Source organism: Mesoplodon mirus (assembly GCF_964341445.2).
Source record: "Mesoplodon mirus genome assembly, chromosome: 15".
Lineage (NCBI taxonomy): Eukaryota > Metazoa > Chordata > Mammalia > Artiodactyla > Ziphiidae > Mesoplodon > Mesoplodon mirus.
In genome coordinates, this window is record NC_138991.1 from 15,237,340 (window position 1) to 15,255,185 (window position 17,846).

The window sequence follows — 17,846 nt, forward strand, 5'->3', positions numbered from 1 at the left end:
GGGCGTGTGGTTGGTGGAGCAGGGCATTCTGTTTGATGGGCAATCCACCAAACCACTATGATGGGAGAACTGGGGGAGGGAGGGGCAGACCACAAGTAGCTTATACAGTTGATGCCAAGCGTGTCAGAAGAAGAAACAGACGATGCGGGCAGGGCAGACATCTGCCTAAGGACTTGTTTTACAGGAATCCAGGGTTATACGACCAGGAGAGGTAGGCAGGGGTGGGCTTCAAAGCCTGTGGGTGGTCTAAGGACCACCTGCAACAGAAGCTCCAGAGGAGCCTGATAAATAACATAAACACTCGAAGGCTAGGCTACACCCAGAACGACTGAATTCACAGGGTCTGGACCCCAGGAATCTGCACTATTTCACAAGAGCCTCAGATGATTCTAATACACAGTCTGGTTGGAAAACCACCACACAGAGTTCTTCCATCTCTCCAGCCCTACCCTTGGTGATAGGGGACTGGTTCTCAGGGCTCCTCAAAGGCACAGGATGATTCATTTTCATGGTCATGGAAATGCTGACATAAAACACTCCCAGCCAAACCCAGGGAGTTCTGGGAATTACAGTCAGACGATGGTGGGCGGGGAGGGAAGCAGGAGACGAGAAGGAATTTCTGGCAGGGGTGGGAGGAGGTAGGGGAATTTTATTTGGTTGGTTGGTTGTTTCTTTGGTGGGGAGTAGGGGATGGGGTAGGAGGTCCTGTTCAGGCACCCAGCAAACACGCCCTAGTCCCCAGCTCTTCCCAGGCCTCAGGGACAGGAGGCAAAGAACCAAGGAATTAGGCACTTTTTATTCCACACCCAGTGAACTCCACCTACCGCAGAGCAATACGAATTCCTCAGCACATCCTATTATCCAGGCCACCACGTGACAGAACCTTCTGCAGGGACGGAAACATCTGTCCTCGCTGCTCAGTCCTGCAGCTGCTGGTCACGTCTGGTTACCGAGCACTTGAAATGGGGCTAGTACAGCTGAGGAAGTACACTTTCCATTTAAATTAATTTCAATTCAAACATACACCTGGCTCGTGGCTACTGTCCCGATAGCGCCACTCTAGGCCCTGGCCCAATCCAGGAGTCAGCTTGGTTCAAAAACTGCCTCGGGGGAGGGCACGCGGCAGAAGCAGCCCTGGGGGTCAGTCACCACCCACCTCGGACAGGAGCAGCAGCCCAGCGGTGAGGAGGGCGCGCCTCAGAGCGGGGGGACGCCTCGGGCGCGCCGGATGAGGTTGGCCAGCCGCCTGGCCAGGCCGCCCTTGCTGGGCTCCTCGATCTGGAAGGTGCGGGTGAGGAGGTTGTAGAAGGAGCCGTAGCACACGGCCACCACTGTGCACGTGAGGCAGATGACGTTGTAGGGCATGCTGAAGTCCGGCGTGGGCAGGTTCACCAGCAGTGGCTCCGTGTAGAGCCGCACGAAGTAGCTGGAGCTGTCGGACACTGGGAAGCTGGGGGTTGGGAGGGAGAGGTGAGGCTGGACCGGCTGCTACCCCACGCCGTCTCGCCACCCCCGCCTCGGGCCGCACTGGGCCAGTCTTGGCAGTAAGGGTTTTCAAAGCCTTCTTAGCTTCAAAGCCTTTTAAAGCTCAGCACAGAAATCTGATCACAGGAGAGCAGCTCCGGTGTGCTGAGGGAGAGGGAAGGGGCCCTGCCTTCGCTTGGCTGCCTTTTCCTTAGCCTTCTGGTCTCAGCCTAAAGGCCTTCTCCTCAAAGCAGCCTTCCTGAATTACCCACCAGACTACTCCCCAGTGACCCTAGCAGCTCCCCTCTAGACTGAGCACAAGGGCAGGGGCGAGTCTGTTTTGTTTACTGTACTACACACGGTGCTCTCTGAAGTGCCTGGCATCTGATAAGCGCTCAGTGAAATGTTTGTTAGGAGAAATAATGAGTAAACTTGGGCTACATGTACTGCGCTTCTCACCTATTGATTCTCCTAGAAGCTCTTTAGGATCATTCCATAAAGACTGTACAAATATTAGAGACCACCAGGACTTTAATTACGACTGAGGGAACCTACTCATTACTTTGGAAAAGGCAGCATCTAGCCCCAGCCCAGCCCGCAGGAACCTGTTCCTCTAGGATTTTAATTAGGACCGAGGGAACCTACTCATTACTTTGGAAAAGGCAGCATCTAACCCCAGCCCAGCCCGCAGGAACCTGTTCCACTAGGATTTTAATTAGGACCGAGGGAACCTACTCATTACTTTGGAAAAGGCAGCATCTAACCCCAGCCCAGCCCGCAGGAACCTGTTCCTCTGTGCTGGTGTCACCCCGAAGCCCAGCGGCTGAGGTCACACTTACAGGGTGTTGAAGAGGGGACTCTCTTCCCAGTCCACGGGTCGGGCGGCCACCTCGCTGGGCACGAGGGCACTGAGGACAGATGGGCTGCAGGGAAGCAGACAGATATTCTCTGAGCCGTGTTCCTCACGGTGCCTCCATCAAGGGTAAGTGGCAGAGAGGGTGGGTCAGGAGGGTGGGGGCAGCAGGTCGGGGGAGCCCACCTGACATAGAAGCCGTGGTTGGGGTCCGGGGTGTACTCGGTCCACTTAAGCAGCGCCCGCTCAAACTGGATGGAGACCTTGGTGACCGAGCTGGCCGGTAGCTGAATCAGCATCTCCAGGAGGTGGGGCTGCATCCGGTCCTGGGCAGGCTGGTAGTGGATGTAACCTGGGGGACAGGTAGGGGCCACCCATAGCTCTTTTTTTGTTAGCTAGTTAGTTAGTTAGTTAGTTATGGCTGCATTGGGTCTTTGTTGCTACGCGCGGGCTTTCTCTAGTTGCGGCGAGCGGGGGCTGCTCTTCGTTGCGGTGCATGGCCTTCTCATTGAGGTGGCTTCTCTTGTTGCGGAGCGTGGGCTCTAGGCGCGCGGGCTTCGGTAGTTGTGGCTCGTGGGCTCTAGAGCGCAGGCTCAGTAGTTGTGGCGCACGGGCTTAGCTGCTCCGTGGCATGTGGGATCTTCCCAGACCAGGGCTCGAACCCGTGTCCCCTGCATTGGCAGGCGGATTCTTAATCACTGCGCCACCAGGGAAATCCCACCCATAGCTCTTTCCTGGGCTCAGACTATCTGCACCTCTCATCCCTACCTATCAAGGCCTTGGGGCCTGGATCGGGGTGCCTAGAAGGAGGGCTTTGGATCACAGAAGCCAGGCAGGCTCACAGGAGGGAGGAGGATCACAGAAAAGGGAAAAGGTGTTTCCAGGGCAGCCATCCCAGGACGTGTTCAAACTAATCCATCTTCACATCATGAAAACTGGGCCACCAGACATCAGGTGCCTCACGTGATGCGAAAGGGAGTCCACAGAGCCACCTGGGAAGTTTTCTTGCCAAAAATATAAGACCTGAATCTAATCAAATTTCTAAATCTAACCACTGATGAACTCAAGAATACACAAGGGACAGACGAACGTGTTAAACATGGGCAAATCCAGAATGTAGAACATCCTATACAACAAATGACCCAGTTCTGCCAACAAATAAATTTAAAAAAAAAAAAAAGCCTGGGAACTGTTTTATAGGTTAAAGGAGATTTAAGAGTACCACACTAATCAAGACGTGAATAACAAGGGAAATGGGGGTAACGGGGAGTGTATACAGGAGCCCTGTACTTTCTGCTCAGCTTCTCTATAAACCTAAAACTGCTCTAAAAAAATAAAGTCTATTACCTTAAAGAGAGGGAAAGAAACTTAAGAGCATATCAAGCAAATGTAATGTGACGAGGTTACTTTGGTCCAATTCAAACAAACCAACTATAAAATTATTTTCAAGAACACTGGGGAAACAGGAGTGACAATGATAGATTATATATTTGTGTACTTTAGTATTTAAAGGTGAATTGATACAATGTCTAGAATTTAAGATACTCCAGCAGAAACATAACCAAACCAAAAAATAAATAAATAAAGGGAGAGATGAAACAAAAATGACAGGAAGCTGTGGAACAGAATAGAGAGCTCAGAAATGAACCCACACTTATGTGGGCAATTAATGTATGAGAAAGGAGGCAAGGATATACAATGTGGAAAAGACAGCCCCTTCAATAAATGGTACTGGTAAAACTAGATAGCTACATGCAAAAGAATCAAACTGGACACTTTCTCACACCACACACAAAAAAAACCTCAAAATGGATTAAAGACTTAAATGTAAAACCTGAAAGATAAAACTTCTAGAAGAAAACATAGGCAGTATGCTCTTTGACCTGGCAATATTTTGGAGGGTATGTCTCCTCGGGCAAGGAAAACAAAAGCAAAAATAAACAAATGAGGTTACATTAAACTAAAAAGCTTTTGCACAGCAAAGGAAACTATCAACAAAATGAAAAGACAGCCTACTGAATGGGAAAGGTATTTGCAAACGATATATCCAATACGGGGTTAATATGCAAACTATACAAAGAACACATACAACTCAACGTAAAAAAAAAAACAAAAATTACAAACTGAGCAGAGGACCTGAATAGACATTTTCCCAAAGACATACAGATGGCCAACAGGCACACAAAAAAATGTTCAACATCACTGATCATCAGGGAAATGCAAATCAAAACCACAATGAGATTATCACCTCACACCTGTCAGAATGGCTATCATCAAAAAGACAGCAAATAGGGACTTCCCTGGTGGCACAGTGGTTAAGAATCCGCCTGCCAATGCAGGGGCCATGGGTTCGAGCCCTGGTCTGGGAAGATCCCACGTGCTGTGGAACGACTAAGCCCGTGCACCACAACTACTGAGCCTGTGCTCTAGAGCCCACGAGCCACACCTACTGAGCCCAGGTGCCACAACTACTGAAGCCTGTTACCCACAACAACTGAGCCCACAAGCCACAGCTATTGGAGCCCATGTGCCTAGAGCCCATGCTCCGCAACAAGAAAAGCCATCGCAATGAGAAGCCTGCGCACCGCAACGAAGAGTAGCCCCCACTTACCACAACTAGAGAAAAGCCCGCACGCAGCAACAAAGACCCAACGCAAACAAAAAAAAAAACAAATGACAAGTGTTGGTGAGTATGTGGAGAAAACAGAACCCCAGTGCACTGCATTGGGAACGTAAATTGGTGTAGCCACTATGGAAAACAGCAGGGAGAGTCCTCAAAAAATTAAAAATAGAACTACCATACAATCCAGCAATTCCACTCGTGGGTATTTATCTGAAGAAAATGAAAACATTAATTCAAAAAGATGTATGCACCCCAACGTTTACTGAAGCATTATTCACAATAGCCAAGATATGGAAACAACATACGTGCCCATCGATAGGCAAATGGATAAAGAAGATGTGGTACATATAAATAATGGAATATTAGCCATAAAAAAGAAGGAAATCTTGACATTTGCAACAACATGGAAGGACCTAGAGGATCTTATGCTAAGTGAGAGAAATCAGACAAAGACAAATACTGTATGATATCACTTATATGTGGACTCTAAAAAATAAAAACAAATGAACAAACATAACCAAACAGAAACAGTAAGAAATACAGAGAACAAACAGGTGGTTGCCAGAGGCTGGGGGGTGGGTGGCGGGGAGGAGAGAAATAGGTGAGGAAGAGTAAGAGGTACAAATTTTCAGTTGCAAAATAAATGAATCACAGGTATGAAATGCACAGTGTGGGGAACATAGTCAATAACTACGTATAATATTTGTATGGTGACAGACAGTAACTAGACTCATCATGATGGTCATTTTGAAATGTACAGAAACACTGAATCACTATGTTATACACCAGGAACTAACATAGTGTTATAGGTCAATTATACTTCAAAAATAAACAAAAAAGGGGACTTCCCTGGTGGCCCAGTGGCTAAGGCTCCACGCTACCAATGCAGGGGGCCCGGGTTCCATCCCTGGTCTAGAAACTAGACCCCACATGCCGCAACTAAGAGTTCGCATGCCGCAACTAAAGATGCTGCATGCCGCAATGAAGATCCCGCACACGGCAACAAAGATCCTGCATGCCACAACTAAGACCCGCTGCAGCCAAATAAATAAATAAATAAATAAATAAATTTAAAAAATAAAGAAATAAATGAACTCATAGAAAAAGAGATCAGATTTGTGGTTACTAGAGGTGAGGGGTAGGGGGAAGGGGAATTGGATGAAGGCAGTCAAAAGGCACAATCTTCGAGTTCTAAGAATTAGGGATGTCATGTACCACGTGGTAAATATAATAGGCACTGTTGTACATTATGTATGAAAGCTGTTATGAGTAAATCCTAAGAGTCCTCATCACAAGGAAAAAACCATTTTTTTTCTATTTCTTTAATTTTGTATCTGTACAAGATGGTGGATGTTCACTAAACTTACTGTGGTCATCATTTCATGACGGATGTAAGTTAAATGAGTATGCTGAACACCTTGAACTTATAATGTGCTATATGTCAATTATATCTCAATAAAACTGGAAGAAAGACATCAACAACAACAACAAACAAAAAATAGTAGATGAAGCTGGAGGCTGCTGAGGCTGGATAATGGGTACATGGGGGGTTCATTACACTATTCCATATGGGTATGTGTTTGAAATTTTCCAGAGCGAAAGGTTAAAAAAACCAAAGAAACAAACAGAAAAAACCAAAAAACCTACGAAATACATAGGTAGGATGTTCGAAGTAGAGATTTTGAAGGTGGTACAGATAGTGGGGCTGAAAATAAGTAAAACTATTAACCACAGGCTTGAAAATATGGGAAACAACAGAGGGGTTTAGAGAAGATTGTAAGTCTAGCTGTTTGGGATGTGCTTTAACCTCTTCCTAGGAAGTCGTCTTCTGTATTACTAGTCTCCCTCCACTCCAAAGGAAAACAAGTGCTTTGGTGCTATGCCTGGCATCTCTTAGAAAGCACTCAGTAAATATCAACTCCTCCTTAGAAAAATAATAGGAAATAAAAACAAATTTTAAAAATCACACCTCTTTACCCCACCCAAGGAAGCAAAACCATCTATTCCAGCTGTTATCTTCTTCGTTTCCAGTACTCTGTTTTTCTTGCTGACCCGTTCTCCACCTGAAAGAGCCTATGAATCATCAGAAAACAAAAACATGTGCCCAGAGCACCAGGAAGCAGGAGGAAGCAAATGAAAAAGATATGGAAACTCCTGCCCTTATCAAGTCCTATTAAGAGTCACCAGAACTACGTGGTTTAACTCTTTTGGCTTTATAAATACTTCCAGATCTGGCACTGGTGAGGCTACCCTTTCCATTTCTCAAACTATTCCTAACTCGTGATGCCTGTGTAGACTGCTGAGGCACTTCCGGAATGACACTGAGAACTGAGGCTTTGGGGGACCTGGAGGGGAGGTGGGGGGCTGGGTCGGGACTCGGCACTCACTTGGTTTGTTCTCCTTGCCCTTGGAGGTGATGGTGAGGGTGTGCACGTACAGCCGCAGGTACCAGGGCACAGTGTCCAGCAATAGCACGGGGAAGGCCCGGTATGGGTGGGTGTTATACAGCAGCGTGCTCAGCTCCCCGTTGTGCAGCCCGTAGCCGCTCACGTACCGCTGGGTGTACAGGAAGGGCGTGGGTGGGGCCTCTGTTCAGAGTAAAGTCAACAGTTAACCACTCCTTTAAAAAAAAAAAAAAAAAAAAAAAAAAAAAGCATCACTCCCCACCTTCACTCCCTGGGCCAGGTTCAGAGTCTCAAAGCCAGGGAGGGGAGGGGGTAATGCTTTGCCATCAGAACTAGGAAACCTGCATTCTGGAACCATCCCTGGCTTCCCCAACCCACAGCAGTGATAACAGAATTACAAATATTTACTAAGTACTTATACAGGCCGAGCTTCTTCCAACCCAAACCAAGTGCTCCTCACGATATTCCACATTTTTCCTTGGTAACACTGAACATAATCACAATTGTTTGATGCCTGCTTCAACTATCATATGCTAAGGTTGCTTGAAAGCAGGGTACTTCTGTCTTCAAAAAAAATTTTGTTGACTGAATGAATGAATGCATGAGTGACCTCCATGTTTTCCATTAATTACCTCATCTGATCTGCTAGGTATTACTGTCCCCACTTTCAAGACCAGGCAGTAAGGTTAGGAACCTGCCAAGGGCACAGAGCTTAGAAGAGGTGGAGTTAGAACCAGGACGTCTGACTCAAGAGTTCTGGGTCTAAATACAAGCCTGTTACCTCGCGGTGAAGAGGCAGGACTGTGAGTCTCCCCCAGTAGCTGAACCCTCTGTAGCCTATGGGGGCTGCGGCCGCCCACCTCCCACCCACCATTCCCTGGGGGTCTCTTCCACTTGAGCTGGAGGTTGAGGCTGCGCGAGTTGTTGATCACGGCCGTGTCCAGCAGGTCATAGACGGCATAGGTCTTCCGGGTGCCCAGGACGACGTCCTGGTATGTGGTGAGCGGGGGCGGGTACACCTCCAATGTCTCATTGTCCTGGGGACACAACGGCAGGGCTGAGAAGCGAGCAGAGGGGCAGGCTGGCCTTGGGGGCCGGGGGGGACGATGTGTGTGGCTGGAGGCCTTAGTCTTAGTACCTGGCTATAGTTGGTGACGTCCACATAGACTCGGCTCTCCAAAGCCAGGGGGCAGGGCTCCGTGAGGGTTCGGGAGAACATACGAAAGAGGGACCAGTCTGAGGAGCAGAGAGAGGCGCTGAGCAGAGGCGGGACTAGGCCTGCTCCACGTCGATGGGGTGGAGCTGACAGTGGGTGGGCAGAGATGGGCTGCCAAGGTAGCTTACCTTGCTTCCCCTGCCCCGTGACGAAGGCATCAAATACAACAGAAAGGGTCTGCCTCAGCTCCCAGGAGATGCTGGCACAGCGTGCATCCTACCACGAGGGCCAGAAGGCAGCAGTGAGGACCTACCACTCCCCCAGACACACAGCCCCAGGGACTACTACCCGGACTCAGTCCCTTGTCTATTCTGTATCTCCCCATGCATCAATTTGCTACCATCCACTACCGAGCACTTGCCCTCGTGCCAGCAGCTTTATGCGCATCACTGGGATGAACCATCGCCGACAACCAGAGGAACTGATGCTACTATTATTCTCATTTGACAGATGAGAAAACCAGGAAACTAAAATGACTCACTCAAGGTCAAGTCAGCTGGCGAGTGGCTGAGCTAGCAGCTGCACCCCCACGGCTGTCACTCTTAACCACGACGAAGACTGAGTGAATGCTTGCCTGGCAACCACTCGGTTTCCTTGGTGCGTGGCCAGTGCCCTGAATCATCATCATCACATCTGCCACTGACTACCGGCTCAGCCCTCGGGAGACACTGGGCTATGTGCTCTGCCTGCACCTTCTCTCAGAGCCTCTGGATGGCCCCCATCACCTGTTCCCTGTGACTTACTCTGCAAACAGGGCGGATATGCACTGCCTGGGAGTGGTAGCTCGTGTGGAACAGGCGATCGGCCTTCAGCAGCACGGAGAGGCCTGCCTGGAGGAGGTGGCAAGAGAGAAAAGGTCAGTGCCCCGCACGGCAGGGCACCCGGGCATGGGGCCGAGGTTATCTGTCAGGCAGTGAGGGGGCATCTGCCGACTCCATCCACTCTCTGGGGCTCCCACCTACATTGAGGTCCCTCTGGCCTCACCTTGGAACTGCAGGGCAAGAGCTTCTTCCACGGGGTGAGGTTCTCAGTGCAGACGACCTCCCGAGGCAGCACTGCATAGCGCAGGAAGGAGTGATCTGTGCCTGAGAGATGGAAGCCTGTCTGGGGAGGCTCTCGGGGCGCCCCTCCTCAGGACCCACACATACTCTCTAGCACCACCGCCCTAACAGTGTCAGCTCAGGGGGAAGTGGGGAGGACACCCTCCTCCCTTTGGGAGAAGGCAATGCGGAGACAGCGGAGTCTCGGGAAACCTTCCTCTGGGGCCTGCACACCCAGGGGATTTATGACCTGGCCCCGCTGAGGAAGAAGGCAGCAGAGGGGAAGGGAGGCAAAGGCTTGGGTAGGAGGAACAGGAAGAAGGAAGGGGCCGCGGAGGCTGTCTCACCATTGGCCAGCCCCAGGGGTTTGAAGGAGGCGCTGGGTGTGACTGTGTTGGTGGAGTCAATGAAGTTGAGAGAGGCGCAGAAGATCCCCGAGAGGACGTTACTGAGCTCCTTCCAGGACTTATCCACGCTAAACGGAGACACAAACCCGCTCACTGTCCCGGGGCTGCGTCTGCTTCCTCCCTCAAAGCCTGCAGCTGGCTGCCAAGCCACGAGGCCGGCCAGCTGCTGGAGCTGGAACTGCCCCGTTCAGCCTGCTTCCTGGGTCGCCCCAATCAGCCCCTTCGTCCTCACTCCCCTCTGGACACCCCTGCATCCCCAGAGGCCTGTCCTTGGGTGGTTCCTCCTCCCACCTAGTAATGCCCTCCTAACTCCTCTCGGCTCCCCTTCGAAGAGGTTCCCTCCTCCAGGAAGCCTTCCCACCCTCCTCAACCACAGCCTCCTCCTGGGCTGCTGCAGTTCTGACCATCCGAGCCTCTCACCAGGGTCCTCCTGGGAAATGGCTGGGTGGCAATAGCATCGCATCCTAAGCATCTTTTCTCCTCAACTAGGCTGTGAGCAACCTGAGGACAGGGAGCAAGTCTGGGTCACCCACGTACCTCCCACAATGCTATGCAAAACGCCCCCCACGCCAGAGGCTGAGATCAGCTCACTGATCCACGCTGAGGTGTGCTCAGCTGGGCAAAACGACATACTTCCCTGTGAATACCCTGGGTGAGTCTTGGTCCTCCCCTCAGGGGTGGGAACTCTTACATCTACGAGGCTCACTGAGCAAGGGAAAACAAGCATTCTAGGACCCCACAGAAACATCAAATTAAATTAATTTTTTTCTTAGAGAAATACCAAAACAGATTTGCTCTTTATACTCATAAGAGAATAAAACTAGAATTCTGAGCATCACCTCCATATTATAGGTAATTATGAAGGGAGACAAAGACAGCAGAGCAGTTAGGATAAAAGGCAAAGAAGCCAGGGTTCAGACAAGAGAGGAAGCCTTGGCTACCGTGGGGTTTGCTCCTCATCTGACATCACCTTAGAGCCGTCCTGGGGGTTTTCAATAGTCCTCTGTTCAGAGCTTTCCAACTGCTCCAATCCTTAGGCCTCAAAAAACGACTGCAAACTGGAAGCCTGAAAGCTCTACCCAAACCATAGCCATGTTTCATTTGACGTGCACAACATTAACCCATGTGGCATTTCTTAAATTTTTAAATTACTTGCTGATATTTAAACTTGCCAATTTTCACATTAAAATCCAGACTGCTGGTAACTCTTTAAAAATGAGAGTATCTGACGACCCTCGGCCCCTATTCCCACGTGGCAACAATCCATAGGAGCTGAGTGGCAGCTGTCCTCCCAAGCTCTGCCACAGTCCCCATCACTCCCTATTCTGACTCCAATTTTTTTTTTAATCATACATGTGCTACTGATTTCCCATAGTCGGACTAAGAGGACACTGTGGTCCAACCGCAGTACCTAACCGCCCCCCCGACCCTGCCCCGCAAATAAAAGCAATTTTTCTAATACAGAGATCTGGTGTCTTGTAGGCCAATTCTAGCCCACATATATTTTGTTTGGCCCTTGTGGCATTTTGTTATTATTATGTGAATGAATGTCTTTTAAAAGGCTATCCAGTTTGCCACAGCTTCCTACTGCCTTACATCCAAGTAAGCTTCAGATATTTGTTATCTGCCTCTGTAGATATACACATACGCTACCTCAGGTCTGGAAGTATTAGGGGAAGGAAGTATATTCAGCCAAGTAAAGAATGCCACTAAGTCATGATATTTCTTACTTCCAACGCCATATTTACCCCCATGGAACTGCTGCCCCCAAGGGCAGTAGCAGGAGGACAACACCTGCCCTGCCATGTTCCCACCACGGCCTGCCACAGGCCTCAAGGTGGGCACTCACTCAGTGACGGTGTCTTGGAACCAAGCCCACAGCTCTGCACCTGATGGGGCCTGCAAGAAGGGTGTCCCCCAGTATCGAGTCCTCCAGAAGCCTTGGGTTAACGACAGGTGCAGCTCCCGTAGAGAATACTTGGAGATCAACTGCCCCAGTGCTTTGGGGAAGAGCCTATAATGAGATACTGGAGAAGGAGGTGCAGGTGAGTGATGATCCTGGAGGGAGGGTTCTCAGCCACCCCAAAGAGACAATACACCCCAGTTCTGGGGTCAGAAGAATCTAGATTCCTGACCAGACTCAGTCACTTACAAGCGATGTGATCTTGGACAGGTGCCTTACCTCTCTATACCTCCAATTTCTTCCTTGTAACCGTTCACAGAACTTATCACCGTGCCCAGCACCCACGATAAACCGTAACCGTCAATAGCATCATCATCAGTGTTATCAACAGAGGGTTTTAACTAAAGGTTTAGAGTGGCAGCCTGGAGCTGCGGAGAGAGCACTGGACTAGAAGTCAGGAAGAGTCACTGCCCCTTTCCGGGGCTCAGTTTCTTCACTGGTATAATGGGATTCTTCAAAAACGATCCCATCCTTCTGCAAGGACCATCTTTGTCAGGCCCCAAGCCCAGGGACCAGAACCTCACCCAGGGATCAGTCCTCGCCCCCAAGGCTAGCCTCCACCCCACTCCCGGCAGGTGCCACAGTATCTTTCTCCCGTCAGTGTGCTCTCCTCACCTTCTTCCCGCTGCAGCTCCGAATCCCAGCGCGTGCGGAACTGGAATGTGGCGGCTACGTCCCCAGAAGGCAGCGGGGTGATGACGAGCTCCTCCCGCAGGCTGTCGCCTGGGGGCTCTGTCTGGCCCCAGACGCCCGGCCCGACAAGCAGCAGCACCAGCAGACAGAGCTGCGCTGCCGCCGCCATACCTGCGGCTGTTTCCGCCTCCCAATGGCCCCGCCCCCGCGAAAGGCCGGCCTCCAATAGGAAGAGCGTCTGAGAAGCGACTTCCGGTGCCGTCCCGGAAGCCAGGGTGCGGCTACCACAGCGACTGCCAGGATAGGCCTTTGAAGGGCTGCTGGGTGTAAAGGGTTGCTGATAGGGCACAAAGGGCAGTGGGCACGTGGCGTGGCTGGGACCTGGATTGAGGTACCCCTTCCCCACGACAAAGTTCTTAATAATACCGACCGCCATTGTGCCTCCGTGATAGTTGAAGAAACAGACTGAAAAATGTTATTACTTTTGCAAGTTCACACTGCCGGGCTCCTGTCTCCCTGAGCTTCGTGTCTCTATTTGCCCTGTCCTAAGCCTAGCCAAGAACTTTCCTGCAAAACCCTCGAATAACTCACCCTTTTATTAAGAAAAATTTCAAACATACAACAAAGTTGAAAGGTTGAATACCCGTTACAATGAGCATCTGTATCCCCATCACCTAGATTCCACTATTAACATATTACTGCACTTGTTTTGTCACATATCAGCCTCTATCTCCCCCAGTTTATCTTATGTTTTGATGCATTTCAAAGAAATTTCAGACATAAGGACACTTCCCCTTAAATAGTTCAGCATGCATATCATTAACTAGAGTTCAATAGTTGTTTACATTTTTCTTCTGGGGTAAAATTTACAAACAATGAAATGCTCAACTCTGAAGTGCACATTCATTGAGTTCAACAAATGGATTCACCTGTGTAACTCTTGTCAAGATATGTTTGGAAAATCCCTGAAAGTTGGCTAATGCCCCTTGCCAGTCAATGTCTGTGACCCCTGCCTTCCAGATGCAACCACTGTTCTGATTTTTCTCCAGAAAATGGATTGATCTGTTCTAGAGCTTCGTATAAATGAAATCTTCATATAGTATGTGTACTTTTTTGTAAAAGGCCTCTTTCATGGGAAGAATGTTTTGGAGAATCATTCATGTTCTTGCATGTATCAGCAGTTTGTGTCTTTTCATTTCTGTGTAGTATTCATACATTGTCTGAATATACCATAGTTTATCTGCTCTCCTGTCCATGTACACCTGAGCTCTTTCAAGTTTTTTGTTCTTATGAGCTAGGCTGCTATACAAGTTTCTTTGTAGGCATATGCTTACATTTTTTTTAGGTAAATATTCAGGAGTGGTCAAAGAATAGGTATATGTTTAATTTTACAAGAAACTGCTAGATCTTTCTCCAAAATGTGTCATTTCATACTTGTACCAACAATGTATGAGAGTCCCCATTGCTCCACATCCTGGTGAACATTTAATTTGGGGGGCTTTTTCATTTTTGCCATGTGGGCGTGTTTGTAGTAGTATTTCATTGTGGTTTTAATTTGCATTTCCTTGGTACCTAGTGATGTCGAACAGCTTTTCATGTGCTTCTTGGCCATTCATATATTTTCTTTTGCGAAAGATCTGTTAAAATCTTTTTCCACCTCTCCCCTTTTGTGCTGACTTGAGTTGTAGGAGTTCCAAGCAATTCCTGCTTTGGTTTTTCCACCTGCCCAACGGGGTACACATTCATGAAGGATTTTGTAGACAGTCTTTTGGTAAAACTGACAACCATCTGGCTCTGAAGAACCAGAGATTTGGTGTCTGCCAGGTCTGCCTAGATATACCCCTGACCAACTGGAGAGGAAGTGTCAAAAAGATGTCTTTGTCTCATTATGCCCTCATTCTACTTACATCCAGTGTTCCTGCCCCACTAGACATGGAATAGAAGGAAGGCCATGAGCTTAGATGTCAGACAGACGTGGGTTCAAATCCCCACGCCAGCCTTTAATCCATATGAGCACGAGCAACCTGAGTGCCACTCTTCCTGCTCTGTAAAACGGATAAACCTGCTTTCAGGGTTGTTGTAAGGATCAGAAATTAGTAAGTGCTGGAATGTAGAATCTGGAATGTAGTAAGTGCTTAATAGCCTCTACTAACCTTTACTCAAAGAGCTCTATGAGGCAGGCACTATTATCTCCATCTTACAGATGAGTAAACTGAGTACAGAAACTGAGATAATTGCCTAAGATCACAGTGAGTGATGGAGCCAGAACTCGAGTCCACACTATCAACTTCAAAAACAAATTTTTAAGGGAGTTGCTGTTATGATTATGATTGCCTTGTACTTCTATGCTTTGTTTCCTTTTGAAATTGCCTGTCCCCATCACTCAAGACCCAGCCACCCCCAGAGAAGACTTGCCTTCTCCCTCTCTAGTGTGCTACAGCCCACATTATAGTTCCATTATCTGTGGCCATGTCTCTTCCTGGAAGAACTCTTGGCCACCTTAGTGTTTCTGTTGCGTAAGCAAGGAGGCTAGCACATAGTGGGGGCTCAGTAATGTTTGCATGAACAAACAAGAAAACATCATAACACTGTTCCATGTTGTCCCCACACCGCCATACTGTTCACAGTATCAAGTTCTGTGCACCCCTGGGGACTGCTACAGTGTGAGCCGTCCTGGGAATCTTCCCCTGAGATGTGGTCCCTCCTATTTCCTCCAGAGCACAGGATTCTACAGGAGGAGTTTGTCTTCTTCCCTCCTCTCCAGAGTCTATGACAAGTCTATGCAATGGACAGAAGACACCACACGGTGGCTTGGAGACTGATAGCTGGGCTGCTTGCCTTGGAGTTGGAGCCAAATCATCCCCCATCTCCAAGGGCCCTGTGTGGCCTCAAATAAAACAGTCAGCTGGAGATGCTGGCTCTGGCTCTGAAGGCCAGCCAAGCCCCTGTGGTTTGGCAGAAGAAGAGGTCATTGTCCAAACAGGAAGTGGTCCTGGGGTCTCAGCTGACCCTAGATTTTCCCAGGCAGGGCTGGGGCTCATAGCAGCTGAACTGGAGGCTCCCCGTAGGCTCACAAACAATTCCACCTCTCCAGAGGGCTTCAGATCCGTCTCCCCGGACAGGCTCCCTGCCCCAGACCCCACAGATCTTAGCATTGTATGCCTGGGGTTGTTGACATGCTGACAGCAACCAAGCTAGGCTAGCTTCCCGTCATTCACCTTGGAGGAGAATGGGGAGATCCCAGGAGCTGAGAAGTTCTCAGAGCTGAGCTGTGGATATTATGGGGTGCACCCCAGGAGAAGGCTCAGCCGTACTCAGACAGGAGGGTGAGCCTCGCTACTCCAAAGGAAGGGACAAAGAACAAGAGGACAGAAACCATGTCTTCTGTGTGCAGCAAAGTCATCGGCAACCCAGAAAAAACAAAATTTAACATGAAGCTGGGCCCTGGCCCAGCTTAGTGGATGATCTCAACTTTGACACAGACACTTTTAGACAAAAGGAACACAGAACTCCCACAAGTTTTTCAGTAGCGCTAGGAAAAGCACTTAAGAACTGTCACTTACAATGGCCTCCTACAGGGGTGGAAGCAAAATGGGGCTATTGGGAAGACTGCACCCCTGTCACTCAGCCTGGATGGTACAAAGAGCTTTGGAATTTAGGCCAAAGGTCACTGACTCCATGGATGGTTTGATGTATGAAGGGAGGTGGAATGATTTATTTTTTCTAATATGAAAAATGACTTGATGTTCCTTAAGGCTAGGTCCTACAACCCTCCTTTTATTCCAGTCTCTCCCTGGGCAAGCTCACTTGCACCCATACCTAAACTTACCTCTTATGCACTGATAAACTCACCTACTGATTTTCCAGCCCAATCCTCTAAATTCCACTCTCACGGGTCCAAGTGCCTACTCAAAATGTCCTCCTGGTCTCAAAAGCAACTTGAACTCAACATGTCCAAAACCCAACTTATGGCCTCTTCCCCAAACCTGGTGCTGTCCTAAACTCCCCATCTGGATGAAGAACCCTCCAAATCATCCTGCTGCACAAGGCAGAAGCAAGGATGGCACCCTTGAGCCCTTCCTCTCTCACACCCACCTATGAGAATATTTTGAAATTTGCCTCCCCAATCTCTCTCCATTCCTTCCACTTTTCTACAACCCACCCCACCTCCACCCTATTCCATTTTTATCTAGATGGCTGCAATCATCTCCTGGCTTCCAGGCATCCATTCTGGTCCCCTCCAATCAGTACATCTCTACCAGGAGTCCTTGCAGCCATTCTCCCCCTAAACCACTCCTACTCCACCTTCAGATCTCAGCTCAAAACCACTTCCTCCAGGCAAACACCTCATGACCTCTCTTAATCGGCTATTAACTCCTTCCTAGCACTAGTTCTAACTGCAGTTTTACACTTGGGCCCCCAATAGACCCTGAACTCCACAAGAGCAGGACGGGGTCTTTTTTTTCTTTTTTTGTGCCACTACCACATTCCCAAGGCCAAGGGCAGTGTCTTACACATGTTAAACGCTGACATTTAATATTTATTGAATGAATGTCATTTATTTGCTCATACCCTGCCTCAACCCAGCTAAGCTAATCATCCCCACTATCTTCTAGGCCACCATTGTCCCTTGCCTGGATTACTGTGTTATGTCTGTCTGGAGCCTGTCCTCTTCCAGTATGTTCTCTACACTGCAGCCAGAATTATCTTTCTTTTTTCTTTTTTTTTTTTTTTTTGCGATACGTGGGCCTCTCACTGTTGTGGCCTCTCCCGTTGCGGAGCACAGGCTCCGGACGCGCAGGCTCAGCGGCCACGGCTCACGGGCCCAGCCGCTCCACGGCATGTGGGATCTTCCCGGACCGGGGCACGAACCCGTGTCCCCTGCATTGGCAGGCAGACTGTCAACCACTGCGCCACCAGGGAAGCCCCAGAATTATCTCTTTAACAAGCAACATCAACCACTTGTAATCCTTCATTACTCCCAATAAAGTTCAAAGTCGAAACGTGTAAACTGCTAGTTATCTACCCAGTGACTGCTGTCCTCTTATCTCTCAGTAACATAACCCTGATTTTATCAAGACAGCAGGGTGCCCTACCAAAGGACTACCCCAGCCTCTGCAGTAGCCAGGGTGCTTCTGAGAGGTTTGACAGGAAGTATAGGAATCAGACGCATTGGTAATTGAAACTTGAAGGGTTATTGTCTTTCCAAACGCCAGAATTCCCTTTCTTCTAGATAATGTTG

At 49.0% G+C, this 17,846-nt stretch overlaps 1 protein-coding gene across 1 annotated transcript; it reads right to left on the reverse strand.

Annotated features, from left to right (window-relative positions):
• Positions 1–775: 775 nt before the first annotated feature.
• Positions 776–12,798, reverse strand: PIGT (phosphatidylinositol glycan anchor biosynthesis class T). Its single transcript, XM_082643748.1, is given in 13 exon segments — positions 776–1,212; positions 1,215–1,450; positions 2,304–2,387; positions 2,504–2,669; positions 7,328–7,528; positions 8,217–8,382; positions 8,484–8,581; positions 8,690–8,777; positions 9,305–9,391; positions 9,546–9,646; positions 9,949–10,076; positions 11,858–12,035; positions 12,587–12,798. Coding segments are annotated over 13 exon segments (1,791 nt in total). The 5' UTR covers positions 12,774–12,798; the 3' UTR covers positions 776–1,141.
• Positions 12,799–17,846: the final 5,048 nt, after the last annotated feature.